This window comes from Haliaeetus leucocephalus, unplaced genomic scaffold (genome assembly GCF_000737465.1).
Source record: "Haliaeetus leucocephalus isolate CR32 unplaced genomic scaffold, Haliaeetus_leucocephalus-4.0 Scaffold1014, whole genome shotgun sequence".
Taxonomy (NCBI): Eukaryota; Metazoa; Chordata; class Aves; order Accipitriformes; family Accipitridae; genus Haliaeetus; species Haliaeetus leucocephalus.
This window is the reverse complement of record NW_010973450.1, coordinates 755340-773214: the sequence shown is the minus strand read 5'-3', so window position 1 is coordinate 773214 and position 17875 is coordinate 755340. Positions and strand designations below refer to the sequence as shown.

Genomic DNA, 17875 nt, shown 5'->3' with positions numbered 1-17875 from the left:
GGGATGGACCGCGGGGCGGCTCGGCGCGCGGGCTTTGAAATTAGTTAATTTTGCTTGGGTTAATTACTGGCAAGGAAGGAGCTGACGTGTTCCTTCCCGAGGATAAATTGCTAGCAGATTTATAGTCGCTCCACATAACCGGAGTCGCGGTGTAACGGTGGCCAAAGACGACAGTTTCCACGTTTGCTTCCTTCAGAAATTAAAACTTTACCTGTAAGCAACAACTCGGGGCGCATCGCACTAAGACCAAGAAGTTGTGGGGCTGTTTCTTTAAAATGACAAACATTTTTGAACGTTACACAGATACAAGTACTGAGGGGAAAACCAAGAGGTTTGGGTCTGGTTTGCGGGTTGGTTTTTCTTTCCAGTTACAAAGTTGTTCTTGTTCTCACAGCTTAAAACTGAGCAACTCGGCACGGATGTCACTATAAATGCCTGCGTGTTTTATTTTCCTTGTAGGAATCTGCCCGTTCGCTTTTGCTGTGAAGGGCGGTAGCGTAGTATTTTCCTGCAGGATGAAGGCAATCCGCGGAGGCAGACCCCGGTGGCTGGGGACCCTCCTCGCTCTCTGCCTGGCCACCCTCCCCGGCAGCATCGCCTGTCCCAGGCTCTGCGCCTGCTATGTGCCCACCGAGGTGCACTGCACATTCCGGTACTTCACAGCCATCCCACCGCACATCCCTCCAAACGTGGAGCGCATCAACCTGGGGTACGTTTAACATCGAGATTTTAAATATTCTGACCGGTTACCTTTCAACACTTTGCAAAGCAGTAATGAAGAGTTTCCAGATTTAGGGCTAAAAACTAACCAAAGCAGTAAATAAACATTAAGAGCTTAATGTTCTGCAGTGTTCAGAAGCGGTTGCAGTTGCAGCTAGCAAAGCCTAAGACCACCAGCACTAAGTGGAAGTTTGGGGGATATATCACAGGGCATGTGAGAACTGCAGAAGGTTTTGAACTTAAAGGAATTCTTTTATATTACCTAAACGTTTTGCATCTGTAACACGGAAGGAGTCTGAACTAGAGAGAATTCTTTCTGGGAAAAGATAGTTCAGAGCTCAGACAGCGGGCTGGAAAATTAGTATGTGTATTAAAATCTTCAGAGACTTTGCTGTGACTTTAGAACGTCACACAATGCTAGTATCTATGCTTTTATCTGTTGAGTTTATGGGAAATAATACTCGTCTGAGCATTTCAGCCTCCAAAATGTTTCTGTTCCGTGAGTGGTTAAAAGGAACAAGGAATGGATTATACCCAGGCTCGGCTGGCCCGTTAACACAGCTTCCAGCAAGTGTCCTTTGTCATACAATCAAATGACGAGACCCATCAGCAATATTTGACTGATCCTTGCATCAGTTTTGATACGCATAACCTTTGAATCATCAATATGTGTATGCAGAAAATATAAAAGTAAGTTTTCACTGAAGTCTCCCCCTCATCTGCCTTCTGCTTCCGGGCAACAGATCCAGATCCCAGCTCCTGTCTCCTGTCTGTCCTTTCCTTCCATTGATTTTGTCAATGTTGTCCAGAAGTGCTGTATATGGAGTCTTACAATTAAGTACCAGTACTTTTAGAGGACTGTGGGTTACCTGAGGTGTGGGACGTGTGTTTGAAATACATCAATTACCACTACAGAAAGGCCATCTATCTGACTGGTGAATTAATCCAACTTGTCACCACAGGGCGTAGGAGGTGTGACTGCACCATGAGAAGAGTCCCTGCATTAGCTAATCAGGTCATGCAAGTGTGATAGTAGTCATGAAGTCAAAGGCATCGCAGAGTAGGTACTCAGTGTTTGCGAGGCTTACACACCACCTGCTAATTCTGGGATAGCGTAGCATCGCCACTGTCAATACCTGCGCTGGATAGACTTAAGAGATGACCGATGGTCAAACCTCCTAGAGCAGTGCAGCTGTCATGTAAAGGGCACTCTCTTTCATTTTTGGTTCCCTGTTTAAATCCAGCCTAGACTATCCATACTGTATGTATGCTCATGGAAATCAGGGGAGGCTGAGGCTACGTCTGCATTAACAAGTAGTGTGCACCATTGAACACCTGTGGAGTGGAACTAAAACTCAAGAGGTACAACTGGAAAGGGCGGACAGCATAGTCCAGCCAAGGACCAGGGAGGGACTGCAAGACACTCTGCAGAACCCACCTGCACCATAGGCTAGGCACAGCCGTCGTCGTTCAGGTCCCAGGAGGAAGGGCTCACCCCAGTACCCTTGGTTTTACCTAGTTCTCAGTGGGCAGCAAAGGAGGCTCTTTTGTTCATGGACCCTCTGTGATACTGCAGTGTCGGGAAAGCCCTCGATGGAAAGAGGCAGCAACGTATCACCAACCTCTGCCATTACAGGAGCTCCTTGCTCTTCTGCACTGAAGCCCAAAACTGGCATTCTTGTCTGCACATTTTTGCAGTTACTTTCCCTATCCACTGTGAATACAGTCTTCAAAAGGCCGCCCTGAAAAAGTTACTAAATTTGGGGCTAATGTGAAGGAATGACTTAAAATTTCGTCTTAGCAACCAGAAGTGCTATCTACCTTTATGCATTTCCAGAGAGTTGTTCTTTTGTTTTGGTTTTCTTTGTTTGTTTTAAAACTTGTGAAGTTTAGCTGTCTGACTAAACCCAGGTCTGGGATGAAATGTTTGTTACAGTTACAACAGCTTGCTTAAACTGACGGAAACAGATTTTTCTGGCCTGGAGAAACTGGAGTTACTGATGCTGCACAGCAATGAGATAAATACAATCCCTGATAAGGTGTTCAGTGATTTATGTTCATTACAGGTAAGAACTAAGTGACCTAATCTTAATTAGGAGATGACCTAATCTTAATTTTTGTTATGACTTTTAAGCAATCTGCAGTAACACTGATAAATGGAAGCAGACCAGTGGTCTGTAGCATTTTGGTTTCCCGTTTCTTATTGTATCCACGTGAAAGACAAGGGCCTTCAAGATCCAGTATCCTAATGGGAAATGTCTTTCCTTCACAGGTGGGCATTCAGGTACAGGTTAAAGAGCATGATGAACATATTGGTAGATATCTGTCAGCAATATCTTAACGGGCAACTGCAGTTGAAACTCTCTTTCACACGAGAGAGAAAGACTGCAGAGCTCCAAGTACTGCATATGTGGTAGGAAACTTGTCTTCAGTTAATTTGTTAGTCAATTCCTGGGGGGTTTTTTTGAGGATTGTTTTTCATCCAGATTTGCCTTTCCCTTCAGTACAGTATAGTCCTGTCTCTTTCTATCCTTCATTAAAAAAATGCTCCTACTGAACAGAAACTGAACATGTTACATATAAACATTTTAATGCTTTAAAAAACCTACAGTTCCTCGGTTTTATAATTTTATATATATTTGTGGAATTTTAAAATGTAGTGTTTGATGCCTGTTTTGTTCTTTAACTGAAATATTACCTATTTATAAAATACTACATATATTTACATACATTGTAAAAAGTATTATACTATTATTTACATAGTAAATGTACAGTGTCATACAGGGATTCTGGAGCTATCTCCGTATCTCACTGTGCCATGCAGATATTCAATACATAAAGAAGTACTTATATGATTATTTAGGAACGACCATTCCCAAGTAATTTGATGTACAGGTAACACTTATTCTCCAGTTAAATTTCCACCTAGAGCTGTTATTAACTGCTACAGAGAAATAATAATGTAGCTGTGATGAACTAAGAACATGAGAAACCTGAACTGTTCAGACAGAAAACATGGCATTGGCTCAGTTGCTGGTTTTAGAGGATTGGGGGGGGGGGGGGGGGGCGGGGGGCAAAAACCAGACAAGCTTTGGAGCATACAGATCTTCAGGTTTCATTAACCCTCATAAAGGGTAGTTCTGTGCCTGAAAGCTTGCTTGTTAACTCCTTGCAACCGACTTAATAAAATAAGCTTTATGGAGTCCTATAGGCTTTTCCTCCCTTATCAACAAGCAGGATGGCAACACATACAGATAGTTTTAATGGAATTATATTTGGCAAATAAAATAAACTTGCATGTTATCATGGTTTTGTACTGTTTTTCCTCATTAATATTCAAAATACAGAATTCATGACCATAACAGTATAATTCTAACAGGAAAAGTAACAACAAAAAGGGTGTCTTGGGTACCATATTTAATACTTTAGCAATATGCCACATTTGTTCATCTCATAGTTACGAATTTGACTTTTAACCTGTCAGCAACAAAATGGCACCTGAAAGTTGAGGTTTGGCAAGTACGCATCTCACATGACCCAAATCCTGAAACTGGGAACACACTTAGCAGTTCTGTTGGTTAAACATCAAACAAAATAGACTGTTGCATGCATTTTTATAGTGGTAACACTGGCTGGAACAAAAATCACTACCACAATTTATGGTCAAATTCTGCTTACCCTTTTCATAAGTGTGGTTTACTTGAGATTTTTTTTGAGTGAGAAATAAGCATTGCTTTATTTTATTTTTAATCACTGCGTTTTGTAAATGTGACTGCAGAAGCGTCACCCTGATGGACTGTTGGAACAAGAAAGCATCCTTGTAGTCCTGCAACTAGCATTGCATTTAAAAATAATTCCTCCTACTAAGTGTTTTTCCAATCACTTGCATTACTGATCTGGTGAAGTACCTTCACTTCACAGAGTAACCATCAATCAAAATTTGTTAGGAGTCTTATAACAATATAACATGGGTTAATATTATACACTTGTTACTTTTTCATCAACAGGTCTTAAAAATGAGTTATAACAAGGTCAGAGTACTTCAGCAGGATGTTTTTTATGGTCTGAAGAGCTTGGTACGGTTGCATATGGACCACAATAAAATTGAATTTGTAAATCCCAATGTTTTCTATGGACTCACATCACTGAGGTTGGTCCACTTGGAAGGAAATCTACTTAAGCAGCTTCATCCAGATACTTTTGTCACCTTGCGCTATAGCCAAATATTTAAAATATCCTTCGTGAAGCACATATATTTGTCTGACAACGTGTTGACTTCACTACCACAAGAACTGTTTTCCTACATGTCTGAGCTGGAGAGCATTTACCTTCATGGAAACCCATGGTCCTGTGATTGCAATCTACAGTGGTTTGCAGAATGGGCAAAAGAGAGACCAGGTGAGCCGAAGGCTTTGTTTATGCTTTTTAATCAAGTTATAGCATCTCATTCTTTCTGATAAAGGTAATTGTCCTTTATTTATTTATTTATTATCCCAGAAAAGACTGGAAGACAGGGGGTTTGTAGGTGCATGTAATTGGGATAAACAGATTAATACCATTCAGTTTTCCCAGATTAAATTAATCTAGAGGTCTTAACCCATTCCCAAGCTGTTAAGCTTCCCTTAACAGAACGTTTTCCTTGGCCAGTCTGAAGCTTCTGTGCCCCAGGAGAATCCACAGGGAACAAGGAAGCTAATTTTTATGTAACTGCCAAGAGCGAAGGCCACATTGTACTCGATTCTTTGAAAAAGAAATAAGGAACAGGACTTGAGGACTTTCTCTGTTGCTGCCCTGAGTAGAGGTTGCACATGATAGCGTAATGTTAGCCCCAAATTGCTAGAGCCTGTGTCTCAGAACAAAGCTAAGGCCATGTACCACAGCAGCGCCCTCCTGGCACGGTGTAAAACCACTGGGATGGAAGGGCACCACACTGAGCTGCAACAGTCCTTGAGCGGCTTCATCAGAGAAAATTCATAGTTTTTCTTAGGTTAATTTAGCTTTTCATAGGTTACTTTAAGATAAACTTTGTTAATATTTTATTCAAGAGACAACTTGCTGGTAGCTATATGTCCTTTTTAATACTAAAAATTGTATCACAAAAGCTTACTGCATTTTTCTTCCCTTCAGATATTATAAAGTGCAAAAAAGACAGAAGTTCTGGTGGTCAGCAATGCCCAGTTTGTGCTAGTCCCAAAAATCGTAACGGGAAAAGCTTACTGGATATTCCTTCTGCATCTTTAACCTGCACTAAGCCAGCCATACATGACTCCCTCAAATTTAAAAACCTCACAGTGCCAGATGATGGGGATTTCAGTTCCATATCTCCCAAGGACTTCATAGCTCCTATAGGATCCATGGTTTTGAACATGACTGACCAAGCAGGAAGTCGAGGTAACTTGGTTTGCACCATCCAAAAACCTAAAGAAATGTCTCCCATCTCATTCGACAAAGATGGCAACAGTACAGTACTCAAAACATCATTCTCAGCATTTCTTGTGTGTGGCATTGATTATGAACATATTCAGCAGCTATGGAGTATACTGGCACTGTACAGTAATTCCCCCTTAAAACTGGAAAGGAATGTCCTAGCAACTAATGTGCCTTTTATTAGTTACAAATATAAACAAATCTACTCTGAAAAAGATGAACTTTTTACCAATATAGAGACTGAACTGAGAGCTGAACCATCGTGGTTAATGCAAAGCAAAGTGGCATTACAGCTAGACAGGACAGCAACCACACTTAACACATTGCACATCCAGTACTTTACGGATGCTCAGATTATTTTGCCCAGTACTGACAAAAAACAGGTGAGAAATAACTGGACCATCATCTCCAGGGACAACAAAATGCAGATGGAGCACACTGTTTTAGTCGGAGGGACCGTAGAACTAGAGTGCCAAGCAATTGGAGAACCAGCTCCTGCAATAGAGTGGATATTGGCTGATGGGAGCAAAGTTAGAGCTCCTTATATCAGTGAGGATGGAAGAATCATAGTAGTTAAAACTGGAACATTCACGTTACGGACAGCTGATACTTTTGACACTGGGCTTTACCACTGCATAGGCACAAATTACAACGATGCAGATACTCTCACATTTAGGATTACTGTGGTCGATCCCTACGTGGAACACAACAGTGTAAATGGAGCCCAACGTTCTACGTTTGTTGGCAGCACACTTTACCTTCCCTGTACATCCACTGCTGTTCCAGATGCTGCCATTAGTTGGGTGTTACCTGAGCATGCAATTCTTCATCATTCTGTAAGAAACAAACATATTTTTGACAATGGTACCTTGAGAATACAAGGAGTAACAGAGCGAGACAGTGGCTACTTTCAATGTGTTGCAGCCAACCAGTATGGTGTTGATCTTTTGGTTTTCCAAGTGCTAGTTAGAAAGGATAAAACCACTCTAAAGAAAAAGCATGTAGATGTGGGAGAATGGGAAGAGGGTGATGGCTCTGGTAATGCAATGCTGGCCTCTGCTACAACACAGAAACAGTCTTTAGCTACTCTGGCTACCCTGACAGCTAATCAGGAATCTGCTGCCTTGGCATCCAGAAATCGGGTCGCGCAGAGTGCACACAAAAGGAACAGCTACGGGAAGATGACTTACAGGCACTACAGGGACAAAATAAGCAGGCAGTTTCGAGGACACAGAAGACAGTTTGTTTCCTCAGCCAGGAGAGTCGATCCACAGCGCTGGGCAGCCTTGTTGGAAAAAACAAAGAGGAACTCAATGTTGATAGAAAAACGAGGAGAAGTTGCAACAAAACCACCTATTCAAGTCCAAAAGTTCTCAGAAGTACCTGAGCATGAGGAGGAAACATCTGGTGATCTTGTATCTCCAGAAGAAGAATTCACGATGCCACTAACAGAGACAGCCACTGTATCTACTCTGGGGAGGGCAATGGAAAGCGTGATAACTGCAGGGCCTGAGACAACTGCAAGTAAAACTCCTGCTAGGACAACCTCTCTCCTGGTTGCAGAGGCAGTAACTCCCCTACCCTCTCCTTTCTCACAGTCTGTGTCATCTGACAGCAGAAGGCCACAAACATATCTAACACCTACAAACTCATGGGAAAGATCTGATTTAAGTCAAATATCAGCAAATGGTATTAAACAATCAGCTATATCAAATGGAGCAAGCAGAACATCTACACTCTTCCCTACTGGGCTAAGGTCAGTATATTCTGGGCAAAGTAATAACCAGCATTTAAAATCTGTATCTACGACACCCAGCAAGTCTGTAACTTCCCAAAATGCAATGGACAAGCTACATGTTTTTACTGAGTCTATTGATAAGATTTCCACCAAAACAGATCACCAGATATCTGTAGTGACTGTCAGTGAACCAAGTCCTGAATTTGGTCACATTTATTTTCATAGTACTCGGAAACAAGTAACTCCTAAGCCACCATTGGCCTCAACTATCATTACTCATCAGCAAATTCAGATTATTCAGGACATTACAACTCACACACCCCAGGCCCAGCAGCAATATGGAAGACGAAGGAAAATTTCTGGTAGGAGACAAATTGTTAGACCAGGACGTATTCCAAGTATGAAAGAGCACAGATACAGTTTTGGGAGGCCAGGATCTGTCAGAGGAAGTACGACTGTAACTGCAGATGTTCAACTGAATATGAAATATGTATCAAATTTACCAACCTTAAATAATTCAAGCAGCTCCATCAACGTACTTAGCCCAGAAGCACCTCTGTCCTCCCCCTCTACCATGAATATGCCATTGGAGCACCCAGTGGGTACTCATCAAAAGACAGCATTCCTCAGGGAAGAGGAAAGTGAACCTAGTGCAAGGCAAAAAGCTACGACAACAGTCACGCCTTTCATTACAAGGGGCACCCAAGATAATCCTCAATGGAAATTAGAGAGCAGTGCTCCATTTCAGACAAATGCTGATATCCAACCTTTTAGCATCAGACTACCAACAATGGGAATCCACACAGCTCATATTGCTACAGAAATTACACATACCACAAGCACTGACACATCTTCCACCCTTGAATCAGTCTCACCCAGCATTAAGCCTAGAACCTCACCAAAAAATTCCCAAAGAGGAAAAATTACTTGGGAACATCTCTTTGGAAATGGTACACAAAAAGTGGTTCTGAAGAAGCTACCAAAACAATGGACAGATAGATTTCCATCAACAGAGGTATTGTCCATGCTTCCTAAAACTATGGCACCATTATCTACGTCCAAAATATCTCCTTTGCACTGTACACCTATTTCAACAGGCGGGAATCACAGCAGTGGTTTCCTGTCTTTAAACCAACCCATTCATTATGGCAATGGTAAGTCAGAAGAACATCTTCCCACTGCAAAACCGCATTCTTACTCTAATCTTGCAACTAGCGCAACCGAAGAAATGGATGTAACAAGTCTGAAGCCAACAGTTACACCTATTAGTACTCCTCAAAGTGACACCAAAAGTAAAATATTCAGAGTGGGAAGAAAGAGAAGTCAGAGGAGGAAGAGGCCCCCTAAAACATCTACTTCACAAAGCCTGACTGCCGGCCGCAGCACTGCAGCGATTCCCTCAGTGAATACAGCCACGCCTGTCATGACAACAGTTCAATCGGGAACTACGCCTACAAGTTTTATGCCTGCAAAACCTCTCTCTGAGAGTGCAAGCGCAGTCTCGGTGACAGAAGTGCCAACACTGTGGATCCTTAACGCACCAGCGGTACCTCAGCACGTGCCCACAGCAGCCATGCAGACATCAGTGACCCCTGTCACACGGAGGAACATCCAGTCAGCCACGTTACCACCCGGCAGTCATACTGCTCAGAGCCCCACCATGCCAATCCAACCTTCCAGCACCACAAGCGCACGACCTGCCACAGTCTGTGCAACGTCTGGGTCAGAACTGGCTCAGCAAACCAAAGCCACCACCGCAACGGCAGGTGAAAACTCACGCCTGAAAATGGAACAGAGGGTTATCCAAGAAAACCACGTAGCCCAGCCCACAGTCCTAGCCAGAACCGAGTCAAGTGCTCCTGCTGCAAACACAGACATCGCTCCTCGCAGCGCTCAGCATCCCACCCCACTGCCAGCCCCAACAGCAGCCGTGCCACCTGCACGTACTGCGAGAACCACCTCGCCTCTGGGGGCAGGAATCAAATTCTGGCAGAAGCCCTTTGCTGAAGTCACAGAGAGAGGCAACACATTAACTGTCAATACACTGACCACACTGAAGTCATCACAGATGGTGACTCTGCGTGCTCCTCTGTGGGGAAGGGACAAGGACGGTTCTGTCAAAGGCTGGTCTGAAAAGAGACAAGGTCAAGAAACTATCACCACCAATCCTGTAGCCTTGGAGTCTTTAAGTAGAAATCATTTTGCAAAGCCCAGAATAACTGGAGGAAAATTAGCTGCTTTTACCGTGCTAGCTAATTCAGATGCTTTTATTCCTTGTGAAGCTACTGGTAACCCTCGTCCAACAATACAGTGGACCAAGATATTGTCAGGTAAGCTTGATAAACCTCTTTAGAATTTACCTTCCATTATAGTCTTGTCATTTGGCAGATGTTTTGTGTGCCAAACTCAAGTATTGCTTCATTTAAGAGTACCGTGAAATATCAGTGAAAAGCTGAGCTTGGAAACAGTGAAAAAGAAAGATATCCCAGCACACTTGGAGTGTCTTACTGCTAATTATGAAACAGTTCTCTAGGGAAATAATAAAAAAAAGAAATACATGATCTATATTTAACTATAATTCTGTGCTTATTGTGGGAAGATTTCAATATTTATTGTATGTTACCTGCTATTTCAGGTGAAAAGATGAGTGAAAAGAAAAATCTGTCTGTGGTAACAAACCATCAAATCAAAGCTATGCCAAAATATTTCTGAATATGCGAAGCCCCATCTGCTTTATCCAAACTTTGTCTCTAGTGAGGACTAAGCTTTGTTTTTACTTTAAAGTTTTGTCACTGTATATGCAAAATACTGTTATTTCTCTCTTTCTTACCACTAGCGTCTTGGTTATTTGGGCAAAGTAGATCAGGATAGGGAAAGTGTTTTCAGGGCCTGAGTAAAAAGAAACAGAAGAGAGAGATTCTGACGTGCTGTGCTGTTGTCCCCTTGCTTCTGTAGGGACCGATGCTCTAGGAGGCCGAGGTGACAGCAGATGGATGGTGTTTGCCAACGGCACGCTCTCCATCGCCCGGGCAAGCCTGGAGGACCGTGGGCAGTACCTGTGCACCGCAGCCAACCTGCATGGCACGGCACGGCTCCTGGTCACCTTGTCGGTAGTGGCCTACCCGCCCCGCATCACTGGTGGAAGGTGGCAGCTCCTCACCGCTCACTCCGGAAAGCCCGTGGCAGTGAAGTGCAAAGCTGAGGGCAGGCCTCCTCCCACCATCTCGTGGGTTCTAGCAAATAAAACACACATCTCCAACTCTTCTGCAGGAAATAACAAAGTTCACGTGGAACCCGACGGCACTCTAATTATCAAGGAAGTCACCGTTTATGACAGGGGCCTCTACACGTGCATGGCTAAAAACCCAGCGGGCACTGACACGCTGGTTGTAAAACTGCAGGTCATTGCGGCACCTCCCGCTATTCTGGAAGAGAAGAGGCAACGTGTTGAAGGAATGATGGGGGAAAACCTGAAGCTCCCTTGCACCGTGAAAGGGAATCCTCAGCCCACTGTCCACTGGGTCCTCTTTGATGGCACAGTGGTGAAACCTCTGCAGTTTGTAAACGCAAAGCTGTTCCTGTTCTCCAACGGTACCCTCCACCTCAGCAACATTGCCCCTGCTGACAGCGGGAATTACGAGTGCATAGCCACAAGCTCGACTGGCTCGGAAAGGAGGGTGGTGAGCCTCGTGGTGGAACACAGAGATACGCTTCCAAAAATAGCTACCGCCTCTCAAGAAATGACTCATTTGAATTTTGGGGATAAGTTGCTTCTGAACTGCACAGCGACTGGGGAGCCAAAGCCCAGGATCATCTGGAGGTTACCCTCCAAGGCAGTTGTTGACCAGTGGCACAGGTAGGAGTCTTTTTTTTTTCCCCCACCTCTTTGAAACTTCAAACTGCTGTCTTCTCTGGTGCTTGCATAAGAGACTGTTACATCACTGAAACAAAACATTGTAAACTAAATACACTTTTAAATGTTTAACAGTGGTGAAACATCTGTGATGATGGCTTGTTATTATACATCTACTAACCCACCACATCAATTGTCACAAGTGGGTGAGGTCTTACCAAAATGGATACAAGTCATATTTGAATTAAGAAACTGACGTTAATCATGCATTGGCTGAATTTTGTCATTTTATAGGAGGAAAAGTTATAAGAGATTTGTGAAGTAGAACTGAGGAGGAAGAGGCTTTGGTAGTCTCTGCCAAGTCTACCTTTGAGGGTCTCCCCCTGCCAGTAACACTTCACCTTCACTTTGGGAGAGACAGTCCCAGATCAGGATGTTCCTAGCAGGCTCATGAGAACTCGCAGCTGGGCTGAGGAGGGAGATCCAGGCCTGTGCCCTGCTGCAGGAAAGGCAGCTAGAGAGTAATCACTTGGTGCCAAGTGTTGTTCTGGACAACAGGTAGCAGCACTGCCAGCTACCCCTGGCCGGGGGCAAGTGCTGCGGGTTATCTGCAAGGAGAAGCACGAGGGAGAGGAGCAGAGGCTGGCGGGATGAGGGACATAAAGTTCAACAGGCTTATTTGTTCACAGAACAGTTTTCAGCAAGGCAGAGGCAGCTTTGTGCACCGACATAAGAGTCAGCGAGCACGTGCACATCCACATAACAACAGAAGTGGCAACACATCAGTTATGACCCACTGGGTAGGTGGGTGATGTGGACACAGTGCCTTTGGAGAGAACTTCTGTATCACATCGTGCTGTTAATACTGTCCGTCATTTTCAATGCTCAGTATTCACCTCCAGCATTCTGTTCCATAATTCTTTTCCTCTTTCTCCCTCCCCTGCCAACAGAATGGGAAGTCGAATCCATGTCTACCCTAACGGATCCTTGGTTATTGAGGCAGTTACTGAAAAGGATGCAGGTGACTATTTGTGTGTTGCAAGAAACAAAATTGGAGATGATCTGATACTGATGAAAGTCAGCATCACAATGAAACCAGCCAAGATTGACCAGAAACAGCATTTCAAGAAACTGGTGCCATACGGAAAAGATTTCATAGTGGACTGCAAGGCCTCTGGGTCACCCGCACCAGAAATATCCTGGAGCTTGCCAGATGGTACGGTGATCAATAATGCGATGCTGGCAGATGACAGTGGACACAGGTCTCGCAGATACGTCCTCTTTGACAACGGAACTCTGTATCTCAACAAAGTGGGAGTAACAGAAGGAGGAGATTATACCTGCTACGCTGAAAACACACTGGGAAGAGATGAAATGAAGATACGCATCACAGTCATCATGGCAGCCCCTCAGATAAAGCACAATTACAAGACATACGTTAAAGTGAAAGCTGGAGGTATAGCATTACTGGACTGTGAAGCTGTTGGAGAACCCAAGCCAAAAATATTCTGGTTGCTACCTTCCAGTGACATGATCTCCTCGTCAACAGCCAGACACTTCCTGCATGCCAATGGTTCTCTATCAGTCAGTCAAGTCAAACTGTTAGATGCTGGGGAGTATATGTGTGTTGCTCGTAATCCTGGAGGGGACGATACAAAATTGTATAAACTGGATGTTGTTGCTAAACCACCTATCATAAATGGTTTATATGTGAACAAAACAATCATGAAAGTGACGGCCGTGAGGCATTCAAAGAAACAAATTGACTGTAGGGCAGAAGGGACACCTCCCCCTCAGATTATGTGGATCATGCCTGATAATATTTTCCTAACAGCTCCCTATTATGGGAGCAGGATTGTAGTACACAAAAATGGGACACTTGAGATTCGGAATATAAGGCCTTCTGACACAGCAGAGTTTATCTGTGTGGCACGTAATGATGGGGGAGAGAGTATGTTGGTGGTGCAGCTGGAGGTATTAGAAATGCTAAGGCGACCAATATTTAAAAATCCATTCAATGAAAAAATAACAGCCAAGCCTGGGAAAACCACCACCTTGAATTGTTCTGTGGATGGAAACCCTCCACCTGACATCAGCTGGATGTTGCCTAATGGCACGTGGTTTTCCAGTGGCATCAAGACTTCCCAGTTTCTCACAGGAAGCAACGGTACCCTTACCATCTATAATCCTGATGGAGGCAAAGCAGGAAAGTATCGCTGTGCTGCTAGGAACAAAGTTGGCTACATTGAAAAGCTGATCATCTTGGAGGTTGGCCAGAAGCCCAATATTCTCACTCATCCAACAGGGCCAGTGAAGGGCATTAGCGGGGAGTCATTATCGCTTCACTGCCTGTCTGATGGGAGTCCCAAACCAAATATAGCGTGGACTCTGCCAGGTGGCTATGTGCTGGATCGACCGCAGATCAACTGGAAATACATTCTGCTGGAAAACGGTACTTTGGTTATACGAGAAGCCACCATTCACGACAGAGGAAATTACGTGTGCAAGGCCCACAACAACGCCGGAGACTCCTCCATAACTGTTCCTGTTGTTATTGTAGCCTATCCCCCGAGGATTACGAACAGACCACCGCAGACCATACACACGATGCCTGGTGCAGCACTTCAGCTCCACTGCGTAGCACTGGGAATACCAAAACCAGAAATTACCTGGGAACTACCTGACCGCTCAGTACTCCCTACAGGTCACCAAAGCCGAGCACCTGGGAGTGAACTGCTTCACCCCCTGGGGACGTTAGTCATCCAGAATCCCCAACCCTCAGATTCTGGCGCGTACAAGTGCACAGCGAAGAACCATCTTGGCAGCGATTTCACAGTAACATATGTTCACGTCATTTGAGCAAGAAATACAGCATGAATGACTGTTAACAAAGTCTACAGCTGGACTGAGTTCATTCTTGGAGTAAGTTTAATCAAAGGCAGCCATAGGCGTCTAAGTGCCTAAATACATTTACAGCATTCAATCTGCAATGACCATGCAAAAAAAGTGAGGAAGAACTTGGGGAAAATTAGATCTAGCATTATTACCTAACATTGGTTCTTTCAGTGATTAAATGGATTTAAATTAAAACAAAGTTAAGGCACTTCTGCTCTGCTAGCAAACATTTAGAGTATCAAATAAAATTACTTTCTGGAAATGTACCTAGAGATCTCCAGTAAAGGATAGACTTCTTCGTATTAGTTTAACATTGTCCACTTTGTATGACTATCATGAGCATGGATCACATAAAGCAAGAGTATCTGAGAACCAAAGAGCAGATTTTACCGTGATGCAGATTACCTTCTTAATATGTTTGACTATTTAGTATTTTTTTAATAAATATTCAATGATGAAACAAGTAGTGAAGTATTTTTAATAATACAGCTCTGTTCACACAGTCTTTTTTGCAGAACTTTGGGATGATAACATCCAGAACAACTTTGTTCTCATTTTTAAATGAGAGTAAGCTCTGTTTAGTGCTGTTTAGCAAAAGTGTACAGACCGTGTGTATAATTTATCGCCTCAAAAGCATTTTTTAAAGACTTCTCACTAGAAAACAATTGTCTCAATTTGCATATAAATTTAGAATTCTGATTTCTCAATTCAGCAGATGGGTCTAAGAAGCAACCTTCTGTACATAAGGGAAAAATGCCTTCACAATGGTAGGAAGTGGTTACCCACACATTTTACAGTAATGAATCACAGATTGGACTGGTCAAATAAATCTTTAGACGACTAAGCCAGTAACTAAAGCTCAGCGTTTCTCATTTTCTTCCTAAGAGAGAGATTAATGTCAGGACTGAGGGGTCAAAATACATGCAATGCAGCCTTTCCCCTTAAATTTGGAAACTGGGGACCTATCTGTCTCCTGGAAGAAATGGCGCTGTCCCTACAGTCCCAGCTTGTCCCGCAGCCGCAGCGCCCAGCACTGCCTGATGCCGCTGGAGCGGACCAGAGACGGCATGGCTGAAGCCAGGGCTGTTGGAAGGGAGCGGTCTCCTCGTCCATTACAGAAAGTCTGACGGATGTATGAAGGGTTCAGTGTAACCGTCCCCTGCCTCATGAACAATCCTGCTCTTTACATCATCTAAAATAATAAAAAAATCCAAGAACGGCAACACGTCTCTTTTGGGCCTGTAAGATACCACAGTGAACCTCCTCAGTCCTGATGTGACAGCAGCACCTGAACTACATGCAGTAACATCTCTCAGCAGCAGCTGATTAGCACACAAGATGCTCGTCAGTGAGAAAGTATTCGAGTGCCAAGAGCTAAATGCAGATTCTACCTTATTTAACCACATCACAATCAACCTGGGGAATTTTAAATATTTTTTTTATTGAAGACTATAACCTCAGCTTGGATTGCTTTTGTGCTGGTTTGATCACTTCCTGACATCAACCACATACAGTTTGCTGTGCACTTGTTCTCTCCTTCCACAGTGCTGATGGAGTTGTAGCCACAAAGTGGTTGGATTACATGAATCTCACTGGTTAATATCTGTAATAGCTTTAGCTACTATGAAGAACAGTCAATCTCCTTAAAAAATCCTGAACAGAAATAATTTTAACATGAGTAAGACTTACCTGACTATTGTAAAAGCCAATCAAAAATCTACTTTTCTACAGATTTCCATGTAGCGAGTATTATTTCATTAGCTGGCTGTACTGCCTCCCAAGCCCTCTGAAGCTTGCGCAGGGCAGTCTTCCCCCTTCCCCACAGAACACCTGACTAGGATACCACCTATAAACTCTTTGTATGGTAAATTAAGCAAATTGAGTTAATACAAAACAGGGGAAAAACATTCCTATGTATATTTTAAATGCCCTGCATGTTCCACTTTCAAAATTAATGGATTTAAAAAAAACCCCAAACATATAGACTAACTCCTAAACTACATAAAATAGTAATAAATTTATTCTGTTTTTTTCAACTCTAATACAAGCAAAATTATGATGCATTTGTACAGGTCTGAATAATAACGATTTGTTTGTGGCAATTTTGATTTATCATTTACTTGTGGTTTTGCACTCAGTCAATAATACATAATGCCTTACACCACTGAAACTCACCCAGCAATCAAGACTCAAACCTGGAATTTTAAATACTTACCATACAACATTGGCAGCAGACACAGGTAACAGGAATAACTCACTTCAGGTGGCTTCAGTATGACGAGCTGTCAGCTACAGAACCGCTGGAACCACAGAAAGGACTTTAGTGGCTTTTCCACCCTCACTTTGTGAAAGCTGGTACAAGATCTGTTAGTGAAGGCATCAAGTGAGACATGGAGATTCGTTTCCTGGGAGGCTCTACCAGGACCCAGAGATTTCCCTACGCGAGCAGAGCAAAACCCGCCTTGACCGTTCAATCCTTGTTACTGTATCGTGCACTCCATTAGAATTGATCACCAGTGAGCTTTATATTAAAAAGACCAAATATGAAACACTGCTACTTCTAGTAGGTTTATTAACATTACATTGTGGCTTTTAATATAAACTTTAAGAAGTTCTAATACAAGCAATAAACCCACTTCAGCACCTTCTTACCACAATAAGAGCAAGAGAAAATTGGTACGTTAAACAAAGAACTTTATAAAGTGCATATGAAAATTGCAGTCAAATAAACACAATTTAAATTGATGCTCGTTCTACCAAGAAAGAAAGAGGTGAACATTTTAATGAACAAATTAACTTCTATGCCAAAATCGGAAGTGCCTTTCAGTTCAGTAGTTTGGTCCAGTGCAGTTCTTCAAAAAAAACCAACACAAACCAACAAAAAACAGAAACAAGAATAAAAAAAACAAAAGAAGTGTTTCCCACAAATAAATAAATCCAGCATTCTTTGTCCCCTTTAAAAGTAACAGGACCTAAAAAGCACCAAATTCATAAAATCTGCAATAACATTCTTCAAATAGGCCCACAAGTCCATACATTTAAATCTAGTTAAATGCAAAAAAAAATCCCCAAACCCAAAAAACCCACCTTGTTACATACTCACATCAACTGCAGCACAAAAAATAATTATTGAAATAATAAGAAAATTAAAGACTGCTTTCTAGCAATAACTAGTGCATTGAATTTTGAATGTTCTGTTCTTCAGTGCAAACGTAACATGACGCCTCCCTTCCATCTCTGAT

General features: G+C 42.9%; 1 protein-coding gene across 1 annotated transcript; it reads left to right on the top strand.

Moving 5' to 3' along the window:
- Positions 1-569: 569 nt before the first annotated feature.
- On the top strand, positions 570-14597 carry IGSF10 (immunoglobulin superfamily, member 10). The gene is made up of 7 exons (XM_010584904.1): positions 570-709; positions 2657-2786; positions 4728-5118; positions 5848-7671; positions 7711-10215; positions 10841-11741; positions 12689-14597. Exons 2-7 carry the CDS (start codon positions 2721-2723, stop codon positions 14595-14597), a joined length of 7596 nt encoding a protein of 2531 aa, XP_010583206.1. The 5' UTR covers positions 570-709; positions 2657-2720.
- The last annotated feature ends 3278 nt before the right edge of the window (positions 14598-17875 follow it).

What these genes read in the sequence shown, in the direction of transcription:
- IGSF10 (XM_010584904.1), top strand. Translation starts at nt 2,721, where the DNA reads ATGCTGCACAGCAATGAGATAAATACAATCCCTGATAAGGTGTTCAGT. An exon ending in ATGGGCAAAAGAGAGACCAG is followed by an intron (nt 5,119 to 5,847) that starts GTGAGCCGAAGG and finishes TCTTCCCTTCAG; the next exon opens with ATATTATAAAGTGCAAAAAA. An exon ending in GTGGACCAAGATATTGTCAG is followed by an intron (nt 10,216 to 10,840) that starts GTAAGCTTGATA and finishes TTGCTTCTGTAG; the next exon opens with GGACCGATGCTCTAGGAGGC.